Below are 26,867 nucleotides of genomic sequence, written 5' to 3'. Positions count from 1 at the left end.
CCTGGTGTTTATTGGGTGCTCAGTGAATACTTGTTGAATTGCCTGCCACCTAGCAGGGTCAGGCAAGGCTTCCTGTAGGAACTGGCACCTGACCTGACCCAAGAGGGAAGCCAAGCAGTGTTAGAGCCACAAGGAAGGAAGGTCTTCTTGGCACAATAATGATGATAACCAGCATTTGTGTAGTGTGCTGTGGTTTGCAGAGCACTTTACAGATATTACTTGAGATTCATCCTCAACAACCCTGGGAGGTGCATGCTGTTATCTTCATTTTGCAGATGAGGGAACTGAGGCAGGCAGTCTGAGACTGAGATGTCTCGAAGGTTATGCAGTCAGATGGGGTAATCAAGGCTTTGCTGGGATAGAATCTCCAAGTAGACTTTTTTAAAATCTGGTCTATCTACAGACTAGGGTGACTCAAGCAAAACAGAATCTTTCATTGACCATGTCAAAAAATATATTTATGTGTGTCTGTCTGTCTTATCTGACACTCTGAATCCATTGTAGCATACTTCAGTATCAGGCCTCTGGATTCAGGGATAGCTGTTTCATTACTGCTTTCAAAGTTGCTTGGTTTAACATGGTTATTGTTTTGTAAATAGTTTCTGCTTCTGCTCACTTTAGTTCATACAGGTCCTCCCGAGTTTCTCTGAAATTGTTCCCTTTGTCATTTTGTGGCATAGCAGCGTCATATTACATTCATATGCTATGACTTGTTCAGCCATTCCCCAAATGATGAACCTCTCCTTAATTTCCAGTTCTTGGCTGTAGAACAGAACTTATCATCCCCACTGCCCACATACCCTTCTTAAGAATTTCCTCCATTCATGTGGAAGCTATCGCTGTCCTCTTACTCACCCAGGTTTACAGTGTTGGTGCTGGGCTGTCTTCCATTATCCTGATCCATAGCTGGCCACTAGATTCATATGGCCTGGGAGGAGAAAGTTGTTGACTCAGTTGTTGACTTTGCTCAAATTTAATTCACTTGCATGTCATGGCATCCACCTTCCTGATGCCTTGGTTCTCTTCAGGAATGAAGGATGAACCACACACACAATTTCCAGTCTCCAGATCTCCAGGCATTTGGCATGTCTTGTCATTTCTACTCCAGCTTCTCTCTCTCGTCATCTTCTCTTTATGCTTACAGGCACCACCCTAGCTTAAGTCCTCAGCAGGGACCATTGCAGTAATCTTCTGATCAGTCTCTTGCCTCTAATTGGTTCTCATCTGTGACTTTCCTAAAGTGCAGGTCTGACAGTGTCACCTTCCTACTCAGGAAGCTGGTGGCTCCCAGGTCACTGTCTTGAGGGTTAAATACTGAGTGCTTCTTTTTGGCATTTCAAGCCCTTCACCACCTGGGGCTCTCTCCTCTTTCTGGCTTTTGCCTCCCCTCTGTAGTCCAGCCACAGTGGCTGAGCTGCTCTTCCTCCTGCAGTGGTTGGCTCCCAGCCCTGTGCCTCTGTGTACTCACTGGCTGCCCCTCCAGCTCCAGATCTCAGGAGGCTTGGCTCAAGCCCCATCTTTCATAGGTAACCATTCTTTTTCCAGCTTCTGAAGTTATTACCCCGAATCTACTCAGTGTGTCATTTGTACATGTTGATTTCTACCTTCAAATCTCAGCTTCTTGTGGGGGGGATGTTATCCCAGCACTTAAAGCAGTACCCACCACACAGTGAATAATGATTAATGCTTCTTGGTTGATTGTATAAGGAATTCTTATTCAGGCATGGATTAGATCTAAAGTCTTCTGCTTCACTTCTGAGATTCTCAAATTATCTGAAGCAGCGGATGGGCTTTTCGTGACTAAACACTTGAAAAGAATAACAGGCTTGGTGATTTCATTAGAGGAGACACTATAGATCCTAACCTCTTTATGGGTTTAGTAGATCTAGGGCGTTGTCTGAGCCCAGGAATAATTATGGGACAGCTACTAATTGTTAGTGGCAAGATTTGAGCCAAGGTTTTGCTTATTTTAGGCACAGCGTTTTGCATGTCATGTCATGCTGCCTCTTGACAAACCATGTTTATTTGTGTGAGTATAATTTGCACGATGGTTCCTTAAAGCTGAGACCCAGACACAAGAGAGATCGATAGAGTGAGCATTTCTGTCCCATCGTAAGAACTTAACAAATGCTTGCTGACTTGAAACTTTAGCTTTCATATACTGCAGTAAAAGAGATTTTAAATACACAGTAACCCCAGGCAACACATGGGGAAAAATTCTGTAAAAGAGCAGGTCGAAGCGCTTCTTTGGAAAGCATGTTTTCTGGAAACCGAATTCCATTGGATACACTTCACTAAGGGCCCTGGTGATTTCCACAGTGTGAATAGACATTTGTGTTCCCAGATAAAAGCTGATTTCTTTATTTTGTATTTGGGATGTTTGTTCTTGTATGTTTCAAATTCAGAATACAGTTTTGATGACACAGAATCTATAAACAATTTTTTGTCAGCAGTTTTTTTTGTTCAGTCTAGCCTGCAGTATTTCCTGTTTAAAACCTGAGTAAAAGAGAAAAGTTCATTTGCTATTGCAGTAAACTTAACTCCATTCTCTCCCATATTTTGAAATGAAGTCATTGTGAATTGAAAGCTATTAACTTGTAAAAAGTTATTGTAAAAAGACTGTCATTCTAGACTATTACATAGGCAAAAAGAGTCCTGACAGATTGGTAAAGGAGAATCATTCTGCAGCTCTCCGTTCATGTTGAAGCTCTTGCTCTCCTGTTCAGCCAGGTTTGCAGTTCTGGTGCAGGGCCATCTCCAACCATCCTGATCTGTATTTGGCCACTGGCCCCAGATGGCTCTGGAGGAGGAAATGAGGCTGGTGACCCTGCACAGCCCTCCCTCCCTTAAATCCAAGTCACCTGCAAGTCATGTCATGGTTTTCCTGATGTCATGGTCCTACAAACACATTTAGGCTAGATAAACTATGCTAAGAGAATGAATTAAATAAATGAGAAACAGCAGTTTTGGAGAATTACTGCAGCCCTCCTAGGCATTCTTTGTCTTTTTTTAAGTAAAAGGCACAGTGCTCAGGCTTTCTGCACCAAAGTGAGAATCCATGCCAGAAAACCTGAACTTTAGGAAAAGTATTGATATAAAGCAGAGGCAGGCCAACCCTCTGGCTAGATTTTATCCACATGAATACATTAGGCAAAAATTACTGTTTCCTTTATTGTCTTGATTGTTTTTAGTCTGCTAATCTTTTAAGTGGTAAGCGGTTTATTTACATGATTTTCTTTATCATTTGTTCTTGATCTGTTTCTCAACAGGGGGGAATCTGTGCCATGCTGATGTCTCTCTGTTCGGAGAGCCAACTGAGTTTGAGTACTTGAGAAAAGTGCTCTTTGAATACATGATGGGTCGTGAAACGAAGGTATGGAAGAAACCCTATTTCTGGTGATGTATCGTGTGCTTTAGTTTAGAAGAGAGTGTTGCCCATGTGCCCTCACCATGGTGCTTCCTTTGGTGTATCCCATACTGTGCTCTTTGTAGGCCATAGATGATTATTTGATACAGGATTTCACTCCTGGTGCACAGAACACATTTGCAGATCTTGCTTAGATTCATTACATCTGTAAATATTATTTTTATGATTACCATTGGTAATGCTGATTACTAGAAGTTATACTTATGTTGAATTATGCCATGAATAATTTATTTTTTGACTTCAGATCTTCTAAAGATACAAAAATGTTTTTTTTCCATTTCTTTGGTTATTGTAGCAGTATTTTAAATGCTCCAGAATAAAGAATACACATTTAGGAAAACCTAACCTTTTACTTTGGTTAAGAGAAAAAATCATCCCCAGTGTCCAGGAATATTAACTGGTGATGTCACCTTAGAATGGCCTGGCCCATCCACGTGTACATGTGTCCACGTGTCCAGAGCCACTGCTGGCGGGGGCTTCTCCTGAGAGCAGCCTCTCACATACAGTTTCACGTCATAGGAATGGAAGAACACATAACGTGTCTGTGGCATGTGGAGAAGTGCTTGAATGCTTTAAATTTGGGGTGCGTATGCTCCTCCCCCTGTGCCTGAATTCAGCCACGTAGCTCGAAGAGGAGAGGACAGGGTGTTCAGGCAAATCATGGTTTTGGTCTCTAATGAGACCTGGAAATAAAAGAACACAGCCTACAGGAACACTTGGAATGAAACTCAGATTAGCACTGCAGCTGGTCAGTGCAGTCAAGATTCCAGGACTCCATGTCGCCCCAGCCTCTTCCCTCTCTTGACAGCTCGGCAGTGTAGGACCCATGATCCACCACAGTTCTCTGTGGGATCACCGGTTACCAATCGTGGACACAGATGGAAGACTGCATATTAGAAAGCTGCAGTCTCCCCTGCCCAGTGCCCACTCTCATTATCTTGCAGGCCTTTCTTCTGCTCTCTCATCAGACCTTGACTTCCCCTCCTCAGTTCTTGTTTGTGCCCCAGGGCAGGCTGTGGTTTAATCTGGTGCTTGGACACATAGGTTCCCCTTGATCTGGCTCAGTTTGCTGCTGTGCAGGATGGATTGAGCCTCAGCCTCCTGAGGGGAAGGGGAGCATGGGGAGTGTGAGGATGAACAGAGAAGGTCTAAGATGTGGTACCATTGAGCAGTAGCCCCTGTAGCAGATGCAAGAATTGCATGAGCAGAGCTTTCTTCTGAAAGCTTATTGATTCGCGATCTGCCCGAGGTTGAGGAAGAAGTCTGTTTTTTTTCCGCTTAATTATTATGGTTTTCTAGCTACTACGAGTGAAAGGTGATCTGTTGTAATTCTGTAATGTCCTCAAGTTGGTATTGAGAGACGGCAGACCGTGCTGACAGACTTGGTAGACACTAGCTGAGGATTCCCAATGCTGGCGCCCAGGAGCGTTGTCCCTTTATGACGTCATCGTCGCCCGCGGCTCTGCCACGTTTTGCAGGATGCACGTTTTCCTTGACCTGTGTTGCTTCATCTGCTATTGCTATTGCTTGCGATGGCCTTCATTTTTATGGTAGGTGATTTTAAGAGTCAAATGTTTGCCACAGAGAGCAGCATCCAAAGTGCCTTCCTTCACTTTCCTTTTTGTTTAAGTTCTGAGTATCTGAGCTATTGTCAATAGAGAAAGTCTTTCCCTTTGCCCCATTTGGGTTAAAAAAAAGCATTTCCTGCTGTCAGCTGTTGTGTAATGACCTCTCCTAATGGAAAGGGAGATCAGCAACAGTTTCTTCCATTTTAGCTTTCCATTTCTCCCCCACTGTACCTGGAGTGTGTTGTCAGAACAGTGTTCTGTGGCAGTGGGCCTGGGCATCTCTGTTAAGATGGTATCTTCTGTCATTCTTGGCAGGAGTTTAGGCTGCCTAACTGGGCAGTCAGCAAAGCCTATAACTTTAAAAGGGGACATCATAGTGAATTAACCAACTGTACATTAAAAAAAAGTCTGATGAAGTGAATGTTGCTTTTTTTTCCTATTCACGTGGTGTCTAATAAATTGTTTAGCAAATTGACAAATGGTAGAATAGTTAATTACATTTCATTTATTCAAACAGATTTTTGGATACACATGTGTCCAGTATGTGCCTTCCTAACAGGTTAGCTAGCCCTTTAATGTTGCATGTTTATAAACTGTTTGTTATATTTAAGTAGCACAAGTAGATTTCTATGACCTTGAACAACCTGTCAAGTGCATCCAAACCAATTCTCTTTTTAAGCATCTTTCTTAAGATGGATCTTTAAGGTCTCTTAAGAATGTTGACCTTGTTTGACCATGCTAGGCAATGAACTCTGAAATAATTAGGATGAAATATTGATTTGGGCATATTTAAGACACCAACTAATATGTTTGAATTTTAGACTTAGTGCAGGGCTGTGCCCTCCTAATTAGTAAGGTGAGAGCTAAAATAAAGACTTTCTCTAAGTTGCTTCTAAAAATCTTTTGAGAACTGAATTATAATTTTTGAGTCTTACTTTCCAGCCTGTCATGGTAGTCTTGAGGGATGTGAGAATTGGAAAAACCAAAATTTATGGTTTATGATATTAGTTCCTGGTTTATGGGACGTTCTTAGTGTACCTGGGCCTTATGTTGACTCTACAGTAAGTAAAAACTGGCATTCTGATGACAAACTTTTAAACTGGGAAAGAATTATGGCATTGATTTTTGTCACATGTGACCAAAGTAATTAGCTAATGACAGACGGCATTTCATTTCAAACATTCCCCTACCCCATACACAGATGGACACACACAGCAAAACACATACTCATGGAGATGTACTCTGCATGTGCAAAAGTGCAAGTTGGCAAAGGAAAAATGCTCATAAGGTTCTCCCAACTTCCCGCATAATATAAAAAGAATTTCTATAGCATCCCTGATAGCTGGGCATGATTTTATATTTAAGCACTGAATTTGTTATTTTATTTTCATAAGTGGTGTCTTCTTTCCTCTCTGTTTCCCTCAAAACTCCTCACCTTGAGAACCAAATAGGGAAAGTTTCATCCTTTGAGGAGAATTTTCCAGGAGCTTATGGGTAACAGTCTGACTTATGGTATATTTATTCAGATCTGCACAACTTAGGATCTTGTTTTGCAAGCTGCCATGTATAATGTTTTGATTCATCTGTCTTCTGCAAAGCAATACATCCCGTGTTTATTTAAAAATCTAAGTTGTATTTCCAGTAGGCTGATGTGCTGCATGTATTGGGAAAAAAAATCCCAAACCCTCTTGAGCATGTTCATGTCCATGCAGTAGCCAGTGTTTGTGAGATCTATGATGTGATAGAGTCTCGGTTGGGCTTGGGGTGACCATCCGTTTCTGATTACTTTGAACATATATTTTGTCATTGCATCAGTTCTCAGATAGATTGTTCCAAAGGAAAAGGCCTTACTAATTGGTGAGCCATTTATTGTGGTTTTCCTAAGTTCATCTTAACAAGATGAAGAGGGCTAAGAGTATTTGAATGTGGTAGTGCCAGGTAGCTTCTGCTCTCGGGAAGCTCCCTTTTGTTATGAGATCGACCAAAAGACTTCAGGATTGCCGTCTGATTGGAATAATGTATTATTCAGTTTTGTATCTCATTTCCTTGATTGATAATCTTCACATCATACTTCATTTGTCATGGCTTTCTTTGAGATTTCTAAAGAATAATACTCTTAGCTTGGTTAACAGACTTCTAGCTGGTGCATATCAAATTGTTGTTGTCGGGCTTTGTTTACTATGATGATTATCATTGATCCTCTTCAATTTTTCTTTTAGACAATGGCAAAAGTCATAACCACAGTCCTGAAGTTTCCTGCTGATCAGACTCAGAAAATCTTAGAACGAGAAGATGCCCGACCACTGGTAGGCTTTGCAAATGACTTCATTAAGTTACAAATAAGTGAACTTTGCCTTGGTCCTTCTTGTTCAAAAGTCTAAAAACTGCCAAGGATTTTACCCTGAGGAGGTTGAGCTAAGATGCTGTCAGTGGGTATTTTAGAAGACAAAATATTTCCTTCTGGGACTAGATACTTAGTTATGTGTAAGCACAAATAGGATAGTTAAAGGATGGATGACATTTTTTCTGGTATAATTAGTAATCTTTTGAGCCTGGTACAAATAATGTTTTAGAGATTATGCTTCCTAATTCAGAAGCAAACAATTTGAAGGTTTACTAATTCTTGATCATAGAATTCAGACATTACCAAGCCTTTGGATACCCTCTACAGGGGAGAAAGATGTAGCCACTTATCATTGGACAAATCTTCATATAAAATCAGCTGGTTGGGAAAAAACAGTTCCCCCTAAGTCATGCCAAGCTCAGCTGCCTCTCTTCGTAGCTGTCAGAGAAGAAGACCAGTATAGACGTTTTCTTTGTGCCTGATCAGTGAAGGCAACAGGGCAGCCCTTAGATGCAGTTGAAGGCTTGGCCCATCATCTTCTGCCTCTCTGTCACCTCTTTTTTTCTTATCTTTTCCTCCTCAAGGCCATGTGGTCCAGCATCTCCCTGAATAGCAATTCCCTCTGGGGCATCCCTGACAGAAGGACATTGCCTATGCTTAGTCTTTTAGAGAATTTTGAAGGCTAACTTGTTCTTTAGCTAGGTTTTCAATAAGTCTGCCATTCCTCATTTTGAAAAGTTAGTTAATAAACATTTTTTATGTGCCTACTGTGTGTCAGGCTATAGGGGAAAAATGAGCAGATTGGGAAGGTCAGGCAGAAATGCTTGGCCTTTGTTCCTCTCCAATCTTCTTATTTTAGTCTAATAGTCCAGAAAGCCCAGACACATCCTGGAGCCAGCTGTTCTCTCCATCAGTAGTCGATGACTGGCTTGTGCAGTGTGCAGACAATAAAGTTTTAATGGGGCTTGCATTATTTACTGGGCAGCAATACATTCTGGAAACTTGCCTTTATGACCTTGATAATTGCATGTTTACTTTTGTGCTGTTGCATTGATGAAAAGTTTTCCATTTGTGCTTGTGAGATAGTTCTGCTATTCCTTCCTTCCCATCCCCTGTAAATGTAATCTTATGCTCTGGAGAAATTTAATTGTAATATTAAAAAATTGGTTTTTAATAAGTAATTTTGTAGCTTAACTCATTTCTGGTAGTGTATTCCATAGCTGAAAGAACTGTTATCTGCTAAATGTAATTAAGGAAGAAAATGTTTGACGCTCAGAAATTAAAAATTTTTTTATTTGGAAAAAAGGCTTTAAAAAGTGACTTTACTCGTGAAGCTTTCTTTACTCATGCTGCTTGCCCTCTTAGAGAAAGCTCTTGTTGCTGCCTCCTACCTTTCCTTCCAGGTCCTGTCCCCAGTCCTGGCCCAGAGCCGGACCTCGTAGTTTCCTCTTGTGTCTCTGTCCTTCTCTGATGGGCGTTGTCATCTGTGCTCTCTTCAGGGGCTCCAGGGGAGGCGGGCACCAGGCAGTCCCCGAGGCCAGCCTCCTTCTACAAAAGGAGGAAGGCAAGGGTTGGAAATCCTCTCTGTGCTGTCAGAGGTCACAGGGGTTCATCCTCTCTCGGAGGACTTGGGCAGTGCTCAAATGCTCTGGCCCAGTGCCTGGCTGCCTCTCTGGTGGCTGGGTCCTCCCAGGGGAATGGGTGTTTGTCAAGGGCAGAGATTATTTCTTTGTTGTCTCTGAATCCCCATGCCTGGCACTTGGCTTGGCACAGATGCTTGTTGATTGTGTCTCAGTGGAGAATAGGGCGGGTCCTCTTCACGTTTTCATCCCAGTGCCTTGCACGAAGGCCTTTGTAAATACCGTGTTTCCCCGATAATAAGACACTGTCTTATTAATTTTTTGGAAAGAAAAACCCCAGAGGGCTTATTTTCAGGGGAGGGCTTATTATGTTGTCCTGCCTCAGCTCTCCTCCGCGGCACTGCTCTCAATGGCGCCAGCAAGCAAATCACTGGGGAAGAACAGGATGATGCGCTCACTGCTGTAGCTCTGATTGGATGCAGCTAGCTCGGAGCGCGGCGTGCGTTTCACCGGGGGGGGGTGGCGCTGTATACAGAGGGTACCGTAATGTAGCGTGTAGCGCAGGGGATCACCTTCACTACAATAGCAATCTCAATAGGGCTTATTTTGGGGGGAGGGCTTATTTTAGAGGAATCTTACACAGTAAGGGGAGGGCTAGGTCTTATTATCGGGGAAACACGGTATGTACTAAATGAAAACACAACCATACATGAAATCGAAATCCTGAAAAGCACACAGGGCCTCCCCTCAAGGAAGTTGTAATCAATGTTAGAGCTTGGTTGCTTGTTGTCCTTCATTCTCAGAGAGGACCCAGATGATACCACTGTGCTAGAGTCCAAGTTCTAATGTGTCTGACTGTGACCGATCAGACCAGTATAACCTCAGAAGACTCTACCATAGACTGGGCACAAACAGCCTATGTGAACATTTGGGGTGCAATCTCTAAATCTGCACATTCTGCGTTTCCTTTGAGCTGTTTCAGTTCTGCTTTGCTCCTAGAGAACAGCACCTTCTCCGATGTGGGCACACGTGCTGAGCAACCCTGTGCCACTGTCTGCCATGTCACACCGTGGATTCCAAAGTCCTCGAGAGAGACCTTGATTGAGTCTTTGTGTTGCCTCTTCTGACCACCGTGTGAACGCTCACCCTGTGTGAGCTCTACATAAAACAGTCTTTTTGGCAAGTGTACATTTTGCATTTGAACAACGTGGCCAGCCCATGGGAGCTGCGCTCTCTGAAGCAGTGTTTGAATGTTTGGCAGTTTATTTCGAGTAAGGACCTTAGTGTCTGGAACCTTAACCTGCCAGGGGATCTTCAGAATCTTCCCAAGACAATTCAGATGGAAGCGGTTCAGTCTCCTGGCCTGGCTCCGGTAGCCTGTCCAGGTTTCACAGGCACACACACTGAGTTCAGCACAGTGGCTCTCTGTAGATCTTCATTTGAGTAGGCAGTCTGATGCCTCTTCTATCCCATACTTCACTGTAGTGGAACATTCAGGGCCTCTTCCAACACTGACATCGTCAGACTGGGACTAAAATTCTACTAATGTTGAAAAAATTAGTTTAGAGACATTTCAAGTGGAAATTGGGGATGTGGAGCAAAGCCACTCTTAACCTCCTCTGTGCCTCTGTTTTCCTGTGCTAGGCCAGCTGTTTTGGGGCCTTGTTTCATCTTGTTGATGATTGGATCATCGAGGTCATATTCCTGATCAGAATATGCCAAGGATGTGCTGGTAATTTTCTAGCAACTAGCCCTCTGGACACATTTTTAAGTTTAATTTGAGGTCTTAGCTCTGTCACTTTCTTAAGTCTAGAAAAACAATAAATTATGACTGGTGTTTGCTGAATCCCAGGGTGTAAATGCTCACACTGAAAACTTAGCTGTCATTTGGGGTTTGAAGTGGCTCCCGCTCCCGCCCATAAGCCTTCTGCATCACAGTGTGGCTGCCAGTTGGCAGCTCTATCCTGCCCATGAGGAAATGAGATTCTCAGAGGACACAGTTGGTCAGATGTCTGAGGGGGGATCTGAACCCAGGTCTCAAGTGCTCTTTCCCATCATGCCTCTTTAGTTGATACCTACATGGTGCTTTTGCCACTGTTAGCTTGTTCAGTCCCTGTGGGTTGATAGTACAAGCATTATTCTTACCATCTTAACAGAGGAGGAAACTGAGGCTCAGAGGTGAATCGGCTGGTAAAGGGAAGAACAGGACTTGAATCTGGGCCCCCTGATGAATGGGGCTTCCTCTGATGGCTAAAGAGCAGTGGCAGTCAGTCCTGCCCACCAGCTTTGTCTGTAGCCTGCTTTGCAAACTTGGAGACCTTGGACCTGGTCAGTCTTGTGTGTACTGTTTAGATGTACAGTGACTAGTTACGTGGGGGAAATTTTAGCTGATGGACCTGTCTCTTTAATAGAACTTTTTATACTTGGGCACTGATGGGCAGCTAGGGGGTGTGGTGGGTAGAGTGATTCTTTGTCCTGGGTCAGGAAGGCGTGAATTCAGACCCGACCTCAGATACCTGTTAATCCTGTGTCCTTCCCAAGACTGCACGTCTTGGATGTTGCCATGTTCGCTTCCATTTTTATCAGGTGCTTTCCTGACTTTCCTGCTGCGCTACTGTTGCCATCTCAGCCTTTTCCCTTGCCATTGCTCAGACCAGGTCAGCATGTTCTGGGGTATCCTGTCCCTCACAGAAAGGCCAAGGAGTTCAGGAGTGGGTCTACCTCGTTTTCCACAAAAATTATTTCATTTTCATCTACTTTGAAAACTTCTAGATCCTTTCTTTGGCTAAATGCAGCCCCCATCCCTCCACCCAACAGCTGGAAGAAGCATATTTCCCAGTGGACGCCTTGCCTTTGGCAGGTCACTTAACCTGCAGCTTGCCAGAGGCCTCACTTCTCCAGAGCTGTGGGGGCCGGTCCTTCCTTGGAAGCCAGTGAAAATGTGTCATGCAAAGTCACAAAATGGATGTAGGAGATATTGTGTTAGGACGTAGCTTTGTTATGATGAAAATACCAGTTTTCATTTATAGCCCTTTAAAGTTTCCTAATGCTTTTATATACATTAAAGCTGCAAACTTTACGAGCTTTGTATGGAATATCCTGGCCAGGAACCCATCATTGCAGGGACCCAGGAGACCCCTGGCCCTGGAGGAAAGAGATGCTGCTGACACCTGGGGGGCGGGGGGGTGCATGTGTGTGTGCATGTGTGCGCCGTGTGTGTGCACGTGTGCGCCGCGTGTGTGCACATGCATGCATCCTGCTGCAAGTCCCTTAGCATCCATATTCCTTATCTGCTTCAATTTCCTCATCTGTAGAATGGGTGTGATGATATTCATAGCATCTGCTTTGGTGAGTTGTTAGGATAAAATGAGCTTATGCTTAGAAGGTGATTGTAAATCTTCAGTGCTACATAAATGTCTGTTTTTATTGTCATCGTTACTACCTTCATCCTTCCCCCCGCCCCAGTCCCCAGACATTGGTCATGGGATTCCTTTGTACTGTAATCTGCCAAAAACCCTGCCTGCACTGGTTGATTATCCTCTGTGATCCCTTCCAACTTTTGAGGTTCTGTGGAATTCTGAAAATTGGTAAAGAGGCTGTTTGTTGGCTCTTAATCCACTGCTCTTTTGATCTCTCTACTGCACATTCAGACCATAAATTGGGTTTCCCAAGGCTTATTCACAGAGGAAAAGAGTAGTATATAGAAATATTAGTGGTAAAGCTGATAGTCTTTACAAATGCCTGAAGAGAAGAAATCTACCCTACAAAAGGTAGCTGTTTCTCACCTCCTAAACTGATGTAGTCCACTAAGAATCCTTGGGCTGAATCCTTAGCTTACCATGATTTGTGTGGGTCCTGGGGGTCCATCTTCAGACACCTGCATCAGCTTTGGTCCTGTATAAGAATGGCTCTTGGTCCTCAGAAGACTTTCCTCTCCCAGACATGAGACTGGCATCAGCTAAGTTTCTGAACCCCAGACCAGCCTCCCTCGGCTAGTCAGTCACTGGCATGTTGGATGCTTCACTCAGCAGATGAAGGATTAGGAATTAATTCCTAATTCACTGGTCACCGTCCTCTTCCTCTAGTCAGGTTAAAGAAAAAGGAGCAATCTATTCAAGGAATATCAAGCAGGTATAAAATGTTTCTGTTGCTTCAAGAACACCCAGAGAGCCCACAGACAAACCTAACCCTTAGCAGCTGTCATGATCAGAATTGTTCTTTCCACTCACCTGATTTTAAAGATGAGGATCCTGCAGCTCAGTTCTACAAAACAAGCTTTCCAGTTAGGATCAGAGCTCAGACTTTGCCCCGTACCACATGTACTCTTCATATACAAAATCCTTTTTTAACATAATAGCTAATAATCATAACAGTAGCTAGCATTTGTATAGAACTTTTGAAATAAGGTCTTATCTGATCCTTACAACAACTCTGGGAGGAAGATGCTATTGGCTTCATCAGCTCACAGACCAAGAAATAGGCAGAGGCAAAGTGACTTGCCTGGGCTCACCCAGCTCGTAAATGTTTGAGGATGGATTCAAACTCAGATTTTCTGGCCCCTGGGTTCATCCTTCTAGCTACTATAAAATAGCATGTATTGAAATTCACAAATTCTTGGATGGCCAGAATTTAACTTTATAAAAGAATGGAAGTCTAACCTCTGTCACTTTTCATTGTCCAGGCCTGTTTGAAAAGCCTAGCTTGGTTTATAACTTTCTTACTTTGTTGATTGGCATACTTCTCAGTAGACTGTTTCTTGTTGTATACAAATAAATCATCCACTTTTATTTCTAACTTTCAAACTCTTAAGGTTTAAAAATGTGGCAGCTGCTCTTCCTCCTCTTTGTCCCTTTTCTCTTGTACAAAAGCACCTTCACCTTGTTTTAGTAGAACCTTCTGCATGGGCTTTCAGGATGGTTGGATATGCCCCTTTTTGCATAGAAGGATTCCTAATGGACAGGATCAGCCTTTATTCCTCCTAGGGAATTGAAGCCTAGGCCCATGGACTGTAGGTTAGGAAAATCGGTATTCTCAGCGGATGAAGGAGTGATAACCTCTGCTACTGACATTCACTAAATCCAAGGGTTTGAGAGCATCCCAAGTTCTCCCATTGAATTTGAATGTAAATCGAATGAAGCTTCTTGAATTGAACTCACTTCAGTGCTTGGGTTTGACTTTTATTAACAGTTTATGTACAGCTTTTTAAACTAACTTGGAAGTGTAAAATTACACAGTACTTAGGATACTTCCCGAATATGCAGCACATGCATTGCATTCAGACAAGTTTACTTTAGTACAGCACTGTATTGTGATCTGGGCATGTTTCTTTGATTCTAAGGCTTTAAATCAAGAGATTAAATTGAAATTTCACTTCTAATAACTATTTCAGACAAAACTTCATTTTGTTTCATTTGTCTTGTCCCTAAATACAAGACATTCATCTAATAGTAATTTAAATGTGATTTGTGCCATTGAAATCTCAAAATAGGGATGTATCTTAATTTATAAAATTGTGGTTTTCTAAAAAAGAGTTGTAATTGAATTTTTGCAATTTTTTATTTTGTAAATCAAATCATATTTTAAATGCACTGGCAGAGCTTCTATTTAAAAACTCTTAGAAAGGAAATTTTTTTTTGCATAGCAAATATTCATCTGATTTGATTTATAATTCTGAATTTTGGTATTTTGGGTTTGCTTAAAATGAATTACACTGCCCTCCTTCCCTGGTATAGATATTCATTATCAGGATGTTAAACTTTCTGTACAATTTGTAAAGGGAATCTAAGAAATCAAACAGTGGTGTGTGCCGAGGACAGGAGAGTCATAGGGAGCTTTAAATCGTTCCTCATTGGCCTAAACTTCCTTATGGGGAAGACTAAGTTAAATAGAATGCTATTTCAACCTGTTAACATTATATGTGTGTCTCAGGTGTGTTTTATAATGTTCATTCTTAAAAGTCGTTCAATGCGCTTTTTTCTTCCTGACTTTGTAGTTTGCTTCAGCTCGCAGTGGTATCTTCTGAATAAGCCGTCAGTCTGTGCATAGTTAGCATGTGGGTGAGTGAAGACCCCTCTACGCTGAATCTTTTATACCACATTGATTGGCCTGCATGAGATGAACCCTTCCCTGGAACTCTCTCCTCTCCAATGAAAACCTTTGATCATGAACTGATCTTAAGAAAGACCTCTTGATTTTAGGCCTGCATTTTTACATTGGTTAAATTGACTTGATTTTCTGAAACATTAACACTTCAGGTACTCATTGGATGTTTTAAGGTGCTCTTGGAAACCTTTAAGGACAGGAGTAAAAAAATGTCCAGCCCCCCTCCCCTCCCTCCTTTCAAAGATGGCAGCAACACCAACCAAATTCCCAGGGTGTTTTTGAAACAATAATAATAGAGAAAAATGCCAAGCAAATGGCAAATGAGTATTAACATTATAAATATCACAGATCTGAAATTTAACTTGATAAAATGTGCCCATAGTTGTAGGCGTCAATTCTGAATTAGAGAAAATGTTCAAAATATTTGTTGAGAACTATTTTCTTTTTACCTTTAATAATACTAAATGTGCTTCAAATTCTGCCCAATCAGAGACTTGACAGAACCTATTTTTTTTTTTTTTAAGCAATTGGGGTTAAGTAACTTGCTCAAGGTTACACGGCCAGGTGTTTCTGGGTGGGTGCTAAGTGTCTGAGCCCAGGATTCGATCTCCAGGTCTTCTCAACACTGGAGCCGGTGCTCTTACTTGCTGTGCTACCTGGCTGCCCCGACAGAACCTATTTTAATGTTTTGTTAGTCCAGTGGGTTCTCTTATAGTATCTAAAAATTCCCTTTGTAATTTTGTTCATTCTATTGAAGTCCTTGACAGACTCTCTCCCCCCCCACCCCCCTGAAAAGTTCAGCCTGATCTATGTGTGAATTTTCACAAAGTCTGAATTAATGGCAGTAACCAGTGATTGAAGTGTATTTATAGTTACAAGTGTTACCTTGATCCTGGTGAGTTTTCATAACATTTTCATTTTCAAACTTTTTTGATTTAAAGATAACTATGATTATGTTTGACCCTCTTCTTGTATTTGATGTATATCATTCCTACTTATCGAGCCTTTCTTTTAAAAAGTTTTAATAGCCTGTGAATAACCCACAAGATTCTAATAAAAAAAATTAAATCTATTTACTGTAGGCACTGACATTCTCATTTGAATACAGTAATTTGACAATTCAGTTCAATAGTCTTTTTTCTTGAGCACCTGTCATGTGGTGGACACTTTGCTTATGCATGGGGGAGGGGGGACTGCAAAGGCAAACCTAAGGCAGCATGCCCTCTTCCCCGCCCCCTCCCGGGGTCCATAGTATATCTATGCAAATAAGAAGTAAAATGAAGAACTTCAGAAAGTTCTTATTAGGTAATTTTAGCGAGCAAATGGATGGCTGTAAAAATCATTCCACACTTGCTGTCCCCAAGCTTTGTCAGAGCAGTTTATGTTGGCAGAAAAGGTAGGACAGTATTTCTAATTTAACACCAATGTGATCATTAACCTAACTTCATAATGAATATACAGTTGTAATAAGGAAAAGGCCAATTATATATGTATGGGATATATTTTTCACTTTGCAAATAGGTTTAGAAAATCAGCTCATTTCTTTTGTGATTTCACAAACTCTTTCATTATTTCCTCTTCTCTTAAATTTTACATTATGTACAGTGTGGTGGGAGAGGGGGATGGACCGCTGGGACTGGTGTCTTTGAAGTTTCCCTTTGATTTCTTAATCTCATTTGGTTGTTTATCTCCAGTAGTTTTTTTAGCCTAGAAATTTATCTGTCTGATCCACTTCCTTGATAATTTTAATCTGGGAAGCCCTTGTGAGGGGAGTATTGGCTTCAGTTTTAGTTTTTCTTCTCACAAGGGTTTAAAAACTAGACCACTAGTTTCAAATAGAATTTAACTTTTCAAATTCTGAAGTGCCAAGCAGTATTTACTGAGTGAGAATGGCCATTGTAAAGATTTGTTGGCCTCCTTTTGCTATGGAAAATAAGGGCTTTTTGCTTGTTAATAGGTCCAAAATTCTCTATTTAATTATTTTTGCTTTTTGGAGTGGGGAAGGCTAGGCGATTGGGGTTAAGTGACTTGACCAAGGCCACACGGCTAGTAAGTGTTAAGTGTCTGAGGCCACATTTGAACTCAGGTCTTCCTGACTCCAGGGCTGGTGCTCTCTATTCACTGCACCACTTAGCCTCCCAGTAGGTCCATTATTAAACACCTTTTGGGTGGTGGAGCTAGAAAAAGTAATTATTTTTGATATCTTTTTTGTTTAACAGTGTTTGGTTTCAATTTTGGATCATCCATTTTTTTTTTCCCAAAAAGAGAACAAATAGGGGCGGCGAGGTGGCGCAGTGAATAGAGCGCCGGCCCTGGAGTCAGGAGGACCTGAGTTCAAATTTGGCCTCAGACACTTAACACAAAAACTAACCATGTGACCTTGGGCAAGTCACCTAACCCCAGTTGCTTTCCAAAGAGCAAAAAAAAAAAAGAGAGAGAACAAATAGTTTTGGAAGATTATAGAGTTTAGAGTACGAGAAATATTAGAAGATTTGTGGGATTTAACTTTGAAATCTTTCTAGACCTTTATGCTAATTACTAGACTTTATATCATAATTTGAATTCTACTGTTAGAAAATGTTTTGTTCTTTTTTAGTCCCAAAAGTTAACAGAAAATTTTACTTCTTTCCTTTTATCCTTTTCCAGTCATGGCTACGATTGTCATCTTGAATTGGGAGGAAGAATGTTCCTTGATCGTGCTGCTTAAAAAACTGTCCACATCTCTGTTTTTCTCTGAGAAAAGGCATGGCGGACGGATGATGAGCTGCTTTTCAGGGCCCTAGAGAGGGAGGCGGTGCAGAGGCCCGAGATGACACTGGATCATGAAGACCGCTAGCGCTGCTGAGGGAGGGGCGAGCTAGGGAGAGCTCGTTCCTGCCTTCAGCTGTGGGGCGGCTCTTTTGGAGGGGCTGGCATACTACGTACTGACTAATGAACCAACGCGTCCCGGAGATGAGCCCATGAGTACTCTGATCCCTTTTTCCTCCCTCCTTTTAAGATTTGAACTTGATGGTTTGCCTCTTTATTTATTTTAGGGTGATTTTGGTTTTTTTTTGGGGGGGGGTTCTGTTTTATTTTAAATGACTTGTGCAATACGTTTTTGAGGTGGAATTTGATAGATGTTTTTCCTGATGAATTGGAGGAATTTGACGATATTATCCAAATTTGATTTGTTGATTTTTTTGTTTTTGCTAAAGACTAGTTCTTTAAGCTTTTGCTTCTGATGAATCCAAATGGCAGTACCTCATTTGTTTACTTCGCTTTTATATTTTCCAGGAAAAAAAATACTGTAAATTGTAAATAGTTAATACATAATTGTACCATATGCTGATCTGTGACTGTTGGCAATGTCAATCTAGGATGAACAGAGAAAAAAAATAAAATTTTATTTACTCTATAAAACTCAGTGTGTGGTTTTTTTTTATTATGGTTTTTTTTTTTTTAGTTAATCTTTTATTTATTTTTAGTTTTCAACATTCATTTCCACAAGATTTTGAGTTACAAATTTTCTCCCCGTCTTTCCCCTACCCCCCACCCCCAAATAGTGAGCCTACTGAATACCCTTTCTCCCAATCTGTTCTCTGTTATATCCTCCCTCTAACTTTCTAGTAGGGCAAGATGGATTTCTCTACCCCAGTCCCTGTTCTTATTTCTAAGTTGCATGTAAAAAACAAATTTTTTTAAAAACGTTTGTTTTTTTAAAACAATTGGGGTTAAGTAACTTGCCCAAGGTTACAGGCCAGCTTTTTTATGTTTTTTTAATGTGGGTTTTAAGTATCTGAGGCTAGAACCGATCCCTGGTCCTCCCGACTCCGGGGCCAGCGCTTTTAGTCACTGCGCCACCTAGCCACCCCTAAACATTTATTTTTAAAATGTTCATTTCCAGATTCTTTCCCTTCTTCCCTTATCACCCACTACCACTGGGAAGGTAAGCAATTCAATATAGGTTATACACGTTATACATGTAGTTAAGCAAAATGTTTCCATAGTAGTTATATTGTGAAAGACTATATTTCCCTCCATCCTATCCCGCCCTCCACTTATTCTATTTTCTCCTTTGACCCTGTCCCTTTTCAAAAGTATTTGCTCCTGACTACCCTTTCCCCTAATTTGCCCTCTCTTCTATCATTCCCTCTCTTATCCCCTTCCCCCCTACTTTCCTATAGGGTAATATACCCAATCCTTAAGCCAAATTCAGTGAGAGCAAGGTTGACCCATTCCCTTTCACCTTCCTGCTCTTCCCCTCCATTGTAACAGTTTTCTCTTGCCTCTTTTATATGAGATAATTTACCATATTCTATCTATCCCTTTCTCCTCCCATTATATTACTCTCTCACCTCTTAATTTAATTTTTTTAGATATCATCCCTTCCTATTCAACTGATCCTGTGCCCTCTTGTCTATGTATACATGTACATACATATACACACATATGTATTTATACGTACATACACCCCCATACATATATATGTGTGTATACATATGCACACACATATATTCCCTTCAACTATCCTTATACTGAGAAAAGTCTCATGAATTACAGTTGTCGTTTTTCCATGTAGGAATGTAAATAGTTCAACTTTAATAAGTTCCTTATGATTTCTCTTTCCTGTTTACTTTTTCGTGCTTCTCTTGCTTCTTGTATTTGAAAGTCAGATTTTCTGTTCCGCTCTGGTTTTTTCATCAAGAATACTTGAAAGTCTTTTATTTCATTGAATGACCATATTTTCCCCTGAAGCATTATACTCAGTTTTGCTGGGTAGGTGATTCTTGGTTTTAATCCTATCTCTTTGACCTCTGGAATATCAGATTCCAATCCCTTTGATCCCTTAATGTAGAAGCTCCTAGATCTTGTATTATCCTGATTTTGTTTCCACAATTTATGTTTCTTCTCACAGCTTGTAATATTTTCTCCTTGACCTGGGGACTCTGGAATTTGGCTATGATATTCCTAGGAGTTTTCTTTTGGGCATCTTTTTCAAGAGGGGATCGGTGAATTCTTTCAATTTCTCTTTAGCCCTCTGCTTCTAGAATATCAGGGCAATTTTCCTTGAAGGATGATTTCTAGGCTCTTTTTTTGATCATGGCTTTCAGGTAGTCCAATAATTTTTAAATTGGCTCTCCTGGATCTATTTTCCAGGTTAGTGGTTTTTCCGGTGAGATATTTCATATTGCCTTCTATTTTTTCATTTGTTTGGATTGTTTTTTAGTGTCTTGATTTCGCATAAAGTCGTGAGCTTCCATTTGCTCCAGTCTCATTTTGAAGGAATTATTCTATCCAGTGAATTTTTGAAATTCCTTTTCCATCTGGGCAATTTGACTTTTTAAGGCATTCTCCTTGTTGGCTTTTTGGGCCTCTTTTGCCATTTTAGTTAGTCTATTTTTTAAGGTGTTACTCTCTTCAGTATTTTTTTGGATCTCCTTTAGCAGGCTGTTGACTCACTTTTCATGATTTTCTTGCATCCTCATTTCTCTTCCCAACTTTTCCTCCATTTCTCTTACTTGATTTTCAAAATCCTTCTTGAGCTCCTTAACCAGTTGGTATTTTTCTTGGAAGCATTTGATGCAGGAGTTTTGACTTCATTGACTTCTTCTGGTTCCATGTTTTGATCCTTTTTGTTCCCAAAAAAAGGATTCTATGGTTTGATGGTGTTTTCTCTGTTTGCTCATATTGCCTGCCCATTACTTGACTTTTGAGCTCTTTGACACAGTAGAACTCTGCTTCCAGAATGGAGAGAGCTTTGTCGCAAATTGCTGGGGTTTGCGCAGCTGCTGTCAGAGTTAAGAGGAGAGCACCCTCTCTACAGCTACCATAAGCTTTGGCACCCTGGCTTCCTCACCCCAGGGTCACCACCCAAAACTATGACCCAGATACTGGCAGGTCAAAGCAAGAGCAATTACCCTCTGAATGCTTTCTTGGTCCGCCTGTGATCTGCAGTCCAGGAGCTCTGGAGGCAGCTGCTGTGCCACCTCCACCCCTTGGGGGGGTGCCCCGCAGGGGGCTGGACTGCACTCTTCCCTCACCCAATTCCAACAGAGATCCCCACTGACCTTTTACTTTCTTTTTGGTGTTTATGGGTTGAGAAGTCTGGAAACCACCGCAGCTGCAAATGATTCATTCTCCAAGTCTGCTCTGGCTGGTCTGTGCCGCTGGTCCCGGCCGCCCCATGTCTGGGCCCATGCTGCTCATGCGGGACTGCTCTGCTCCCAGCCTGGTGTGATAGACCCTTCCTGTTGGCCTGCCTTCAGCGGGAGATTTGTTTCTCTCTGTCATTTTGTGGGTTCCGTAGCTCTAAAATTTGTTCAGTCATATTTTACAGGTATTGGAGGTGTTTGGAGCCAGGGCTCAACCAAATTTCTGCTTTTACTCTGCCATCTTGGCTCCACCCCCTGTTTGTGTTTCTTTAAAAAAATTCTATTTTGTGATCAAGTATTTGTTTTCTTGCTCCCTTTCTCTCTCTACCCTCCCCTTCTGTAAAGAAAGGAAATCAATCCTTATATAACAGATACGAATAGTCAAGCAAAACAAATCCCCATATTGACCATTTGCAAAAATATTTGTTTCCTTCTTCATATTTATTTCATTGCCTCTCTGGCATTTTTCATCACTGGTTTTCCGTGTTTCTAAGTTGAAATTCTCTTAAAAATAATTAGTACCCTCTATAAGTAAGGCTATGTACTGAACATCATGTTGTCTGAAAAAAATTTATCTGCTTTTTGTACATAGCATTCCTGGAAACCTCTGTCCTCTCCCCTGCCAAGACTGAGCTTTACCTTATGACAAAGAAAACAGTGAAGCAGAAATGACTGATGTAATGATTACATCTACAGCATGTGCAGGATTATGCTTGCAGAATCCTGTCTCTTTGCCAAGAAGAGGTGATAGGTTCCTTATTTGTTCTTCAGCACCGTTCTTAGTTTTTCAATTACTAGGGGAATTCTTTTTTTTTTTAAATAAAATAAAATTTCTTATCTACTGAGCATATTCTTTTGGTTCTGCTAATATCACTGTACAATAAATAATTCCTGTGCTTCTTCCCATGTTCTCTGAGTTACTCATATTTTTGTCATTTCTTGTGGTACAATAGGGGCATCTGGGTATGTGGAGTTGGGAAGGCCTGAGATCAGATTGTACTTCAGACGTTTAGTGGCTGGACCTTGGTTGGATGCCTTCTTCCTTTGGAACTTTAGTTTTCTCATTTGTAAAAAGGAATATCTCGGCCTATCAAGCCGAGTTTCCTTCTGGCTCTCAGTCTGTGATCCCATGAATGAAGCTCCATTACATTCCCGCTTGTAGTTTCCCCAGCTGAAGGGCCTCCACTTTGCTTCCAAATCTTTGTTATTAGAACCGGTGTCATAGATACTTTTCTATATATTGACCTTTGTTTCTGACTTAGATCTCTTTGGAGTGTATGTCCAATGATAGGATTCTTGGGTCGAACTGTGAACAGGATAGGCCCTGCTGTGGCTGTACCAATGGTGTATATGTGTTTGTTTCCACGTGTTTGGGGTGGACATGGGGGGTTGTTTTGGTCTGTTCTGTTAGGTAGGAGATGAAACCTCAGAATTGCCTTAATTTGTTAATGAGGTTATTAATGTTGTTAATGTTGTTAATGAGACAAGTATACACACATTCTTTGCTGGTGAAATTACAGATGTGATTTTTTTTTCTTGGTGAGTCACCTGGTGTTAGCATAGAGTTAAATACAAATTGTGCTTTTTGACCCAATCATTCTATTATTAGGAATACAACCTGATTCTTACCAAAACCAATAGAAAAGCTATTAAAGGAGTTTCATAGCAGCATTTATTTTTAATTTCAAAAAAGTAGAAGCAGGGGTGGCCAGGTGGCTCAGCGAGTAAGAGCACTGGCTCCAGTGTCGGGATGACCTGGGGATCAAATCTGGACTCAGAAACTCAGCACTACACCCAGAAATAACTGTCCGTGTAACGAGCAAGTTACTTAACCCCAATTGTGTAGGGGCGGCCAGGTGGCTCAATGAGTAAGACCACCGGCCCCAGTGTCGGGATGACCTTGGAATCGAATCCCGGGTTCAGATACTTAGCACCACATCCAGAAATAACTGGCCGTGTAATCTTGAGCAAGTTACTTAACCCCGATTGCTTTAAAAAAAAAAAGTAGAAGCAGTGATAGGGGAATGATTAAATAACTTGTGGTACCTTCATATAATAACTGATATAATTATCACTGACAAATTGGAAGAATGTTTTTAAGAAGCTTTAACGTCTTTGGGAAAGAGTGTAAATCAAAAAGTACATCAGCCGTAGGGAGGAGGGAATTACGGTACCACAGAGAACTCCTCAGTCAGGAGACTTTTCCAACATTATCTCTGCAGCTCAGCAGTGAGTGGGTGAGTGACTTAGTGAGGGTCACACAGCTGGGCCTTGTCAGAGGCAGTACTTGCCAGCAGGCCTTCTCTGCCTAGTGTTACTGCCCGCCCTCCACACCCTGCTGACCCTCCCATTCACTGATAAGAACGAGGGGCCAAGCATGGAATCTGATGGAGATTTGGAGGAGGTGGTTGAGGTGTAATAACATTTCACATGTTGAAATTAGTTTCTCTTGAGTTTAAATGGTTAAAAAGCACATTTAATTAAAAAAAATAGGCTTATTGATGTAATTTGTTATTTTTAACTATAATTCATCATCAAATTTTATGAGACTTTAAATTTGCTTTATTATGATCATTGATAATGTGGCCTGTTCCCCTAATACTCCTCTGTCATCCTTTTTCTTGCTACACGAAAAAAACATTTTGATCAAGCCTTTGCATCTGCTGCTTAGTTTGGGCTGGTGTTGGCCTCCCAGCACCATCGGAGTCTAAAGGCTTGAAGCCTTCACTGTAGCCCATGTGAAGACCTCACAAAGTAAAGATGTGCTAAGTGAATTTATAGATCAGAGGAGTGTCCCTTCTGCCATGCTATGTTGCATGTGCTAGGTGGTTACCCACCTCCCACTTGGCCTGGCCCTCCTTGGCGAGAGCCTGAGTAGAGCAACGACTTGCCAAGAGATGGTGCAAGGAGGGAGGTTGGGAGGAAAATGAGCCAGCAGAGGATCATAGCATCATCTGTGCAGAGAAGTCTTCTAGTCCTTTATTTTTATAGCAGGAAACAGGTCCAGAGGAGTGATGTTGTTGGGCCAAGGTCACCTAGGCAGAAATGGCCTAGGCTGGATTTGAACCCAGGTCCACTGACACAGTCTGTTTGCTTCCTGCATTATTCCAAAATTCTGCTTCTATTAATAATTCAGTTGCTCTGTGCTTTCTCATCTTGTGGGATTCTTCCATTAACAACCATGTATTGAACATCCATTGTGTGAGGTACCAGGCACCAAGGATACAAAAACAAAAGAGACTTACCTGATGTCCTAACAACTAGCACTGATACAACACTCTGTGTCGGGCACTAGCAACCTTGGAGGGTAGATGCTGTTCCTATCCCCGTTTTACAGTTGAAGAAACTGAAGCAAACAGGTGATGGGACGTCTAAGGTTACCAGCTAGTAAATGTCTGAGCCTGGATTTGAACTGGGGTCTTCCTGCCTGCAGGCCCTGTTTACTTTCCACCACACCGCCACTGCCGCTCTTCCTTGGACTTCTCATATTTTTGTTGATGCTGGTATAGCATTTGGGCTGTCACCCTTCACCCCCTTGCTCCATGACCAACCCGCCTTTTCTGATCCTTTATTTTTCTCATGATGACCCTGACAACTCTTCTTGTAGGTCATCATTGGAAATGTGTCACAGCCTGCCAGAGCCCACCATGACTTTCTCTGTTCACCAGTGGCACCAGCAACTTGGGTTCTTCAGTGATTACAGTGGTCTTTGACCTACCCCTGCACTGCATTCCTGGACAATATTTGTGTTTGACAAGATGGATCTTGGAGCCGTTGTGCTGCTTGGGAATTCATGGGAGCCTTAGACTGTTTTCCAAATGTGATCCAGCTCCCTCTTATTCATTTTTAATTCTGGGCTCAAGTCAGTGCTCATGCAGAGTGGCCTCCCGGGTCTATGTCCTGATGTATTAACTTCATGGCCCACCCACCCACCCATCTGCATGTCATAGTCGAGACAATAGGCGCTGTTCATCCATTTTGGTTTTTCTCTGGATCACTTGACCACTCTCTAGTCCACATGGATTGTACTCTGGGAGGCTCTGTAAGGTTCTGGGACTTACTGCATTTGGTATGATGTCACCCACAGACAGGAGCACCTGAAGAACCTCCCCATCTACAGGGAATTTGTCCAGAAGAGATGAGATGAAATGGAAAATAGCGTCTTGGGTGGGTGATGCGTCATCTTCCTAACACTCTAAGGCATCACTTCAGACTCTTGGAGATGGGCTTTCTGAGGTGACTCCTGAGCCAGCTCTGAGGGCAGTGCCAAAGTAGCACAGGAACATATGGAGCGAGGGCAGCATGGCGGAAAGAGGAGCAGCCTTGCATGGTGACTGCCATCAAAGGGCCCGGCTTCAGATCCTGCCCCTGACGCACTCCGCTTACATGACCGGGGACAAGTGCTTGAGTCTCTCTGGGCCTTAGTTCTCAGCTGTAAAATGATGGAGTTGGCCTGGATGGGGCTGGGGCCCCTGGCTGCCGAGACCAACAACATTCAGCACCTAGGACCACGGATTTGGAGCTGGAAGGGGCTGGGAGTGAGGAACCTCCAGAGTAAGGATTTGAACCCAGGCCCTCGGACGGCAGGCTCAGTACTCTGCATTGAGTTACTATGCAGGAGCAATGATTTAGTTTCACGGATTGGCAGGCCCACCTTGTGTGCTCCTCTCTATCTGGCTGTCGACCAGGACAAAGATGGTCTCCCTTGTTAAGATGTGAGCTCCTCGAGGGGAGGGCTTGTTTCACTTGAATCTTTGGAACTCCAGTGCCTGGCACAGTGTCTGGCACATGGTAGGTACTTGACGCATCTGGTTATTGATTGGTTCACCAGTCTCCTTCCAGTCTTTTCCCCCTATTTAAAAATTGATGCCTTTTTTATATTATAGTTGCAAACCAATATACTGACATACTCTGCCCCTCTGGACCTTCTCCCACCCCCTAACAAGGAAAAACAGTTAAGCATGAGGGAATGACAAAACCAGGCCTACTGATACACGGTATGCTCCATGCCCATAACCCTCCAGCCTTTCAGCCGAGCTGAGAGATGTATGTTAAATGCTTTGTTCTTGGCATGAGATCAGTCATCAAGCATTCATGAAATACCTACTGTGTTCCAGGAAGAGGCAGTGTGGCGTACTAGACAGAGAACTGACTTCTCAGTCAAAAAGCCTGTGTTTGAGTCTGATCTCTGACACAGACTGACTCAGTGCTCTGAGCAGTGAAGACTAAACCATGAGAAGCTGCTCACTGCCTTGGTGGAGGGAGTTCTTCATCTGGGAGGGCCACAGATGAATGAAGTCACCCTGTCTCAGGCGCTGTGCTGAATATTAAGGAGCAAGAAGAGAAAAAGGGGAACAACTTCTAATCCCCCCAAAGGCTTGTTTCATACTGAAACACATACACCTGTGAGTATGCGCAGGATAAATTTATGCAGAATGTAGGCAAACTAAACCCAGGTGATTTGGGAGGAAGGCCACTAGCGGCAGAAATCAGGAAAGGCTGTGTTGAAGCTGCTTGAGCTATGTCTTGAAGGAAATGAGGGGATTCTAGGAACCAGTGATGAGGAGGGAGAGCATTCTAGGCATGGGATGTAGCCAGGGCAAAGGCCTGAGGATGGGAAATGGAGTTCTGTGAGTTCTGAGAATAGCAAGAAACATTGAATACCGAGATTGGAAACCCCTTTCAAAAGAAAGTTTATGTTTTATTCTAGGG

At 42.1% G+C, this 26,867-nt stretch overlaps 1 protein-coding gene across 9 annotated transcripts in view; it reads left to right on the top strand.

Annotated features, from left to right (window-relative positions):
• Nucleotides 1–18,423, top strand: part of GOLGA4 (golgin A4) — a 98,925-nt gene extending 80,502 nt beyond the window's left edge. For 8 of the 9 annotated variants that reach the window (XM_069084314.1, XM_069084313.1, XM_069084309.1 and 5 more), the window contains 4 exons: nucleotides 3,270–3,373; nucleotides 7,215–7,301; nucleotides 14,912–14,975; nucleotides 17,668–18,423. In XM_069084314.1, coding sequence (XP_068940415.1) covers nucleotides 3,270–3,373; nucleotides 7,215–7,301; nucleotides 14,912–14,941 — 221 coding nt within the window. In that variant the 3' untranslated portion in view covers nucleotides 14,942–14,975; nucleotides 17,668–18,423. The remainder of the gene's footprint in view (nucleotides 1–3,269; nucleotides 3,374–7,214; nucleotides 7,302–14,911; nucleotides 14,976–17,667) is intronic. The other variant, XM_069084307.1, reaches the window with a different exon arrangement.
• The last annotated feature ends 8,444 nt before the right edge of the window (nucleotides 18,424–26,867 follow it).

Source organism: Petaurus breviceps, unplaced genomic scaffold (assembly GCF_028583685.1).
Source record: "Petaurus breviceps papuanus isolate PSGF00001 unplaced genomic scaffold, PetGlider_PUasm1.0 174, whole genome shotgun sequence".
Lineage (NCBI taxonomy): Eukaryota > Metazoa > Chordata > Mammalia > Diprotodontia > Petauridae > Petaurus > Petaurus breviceps.
This window is presented reverse-complemented; position numbering and strand designations above follow the sequence as displayed.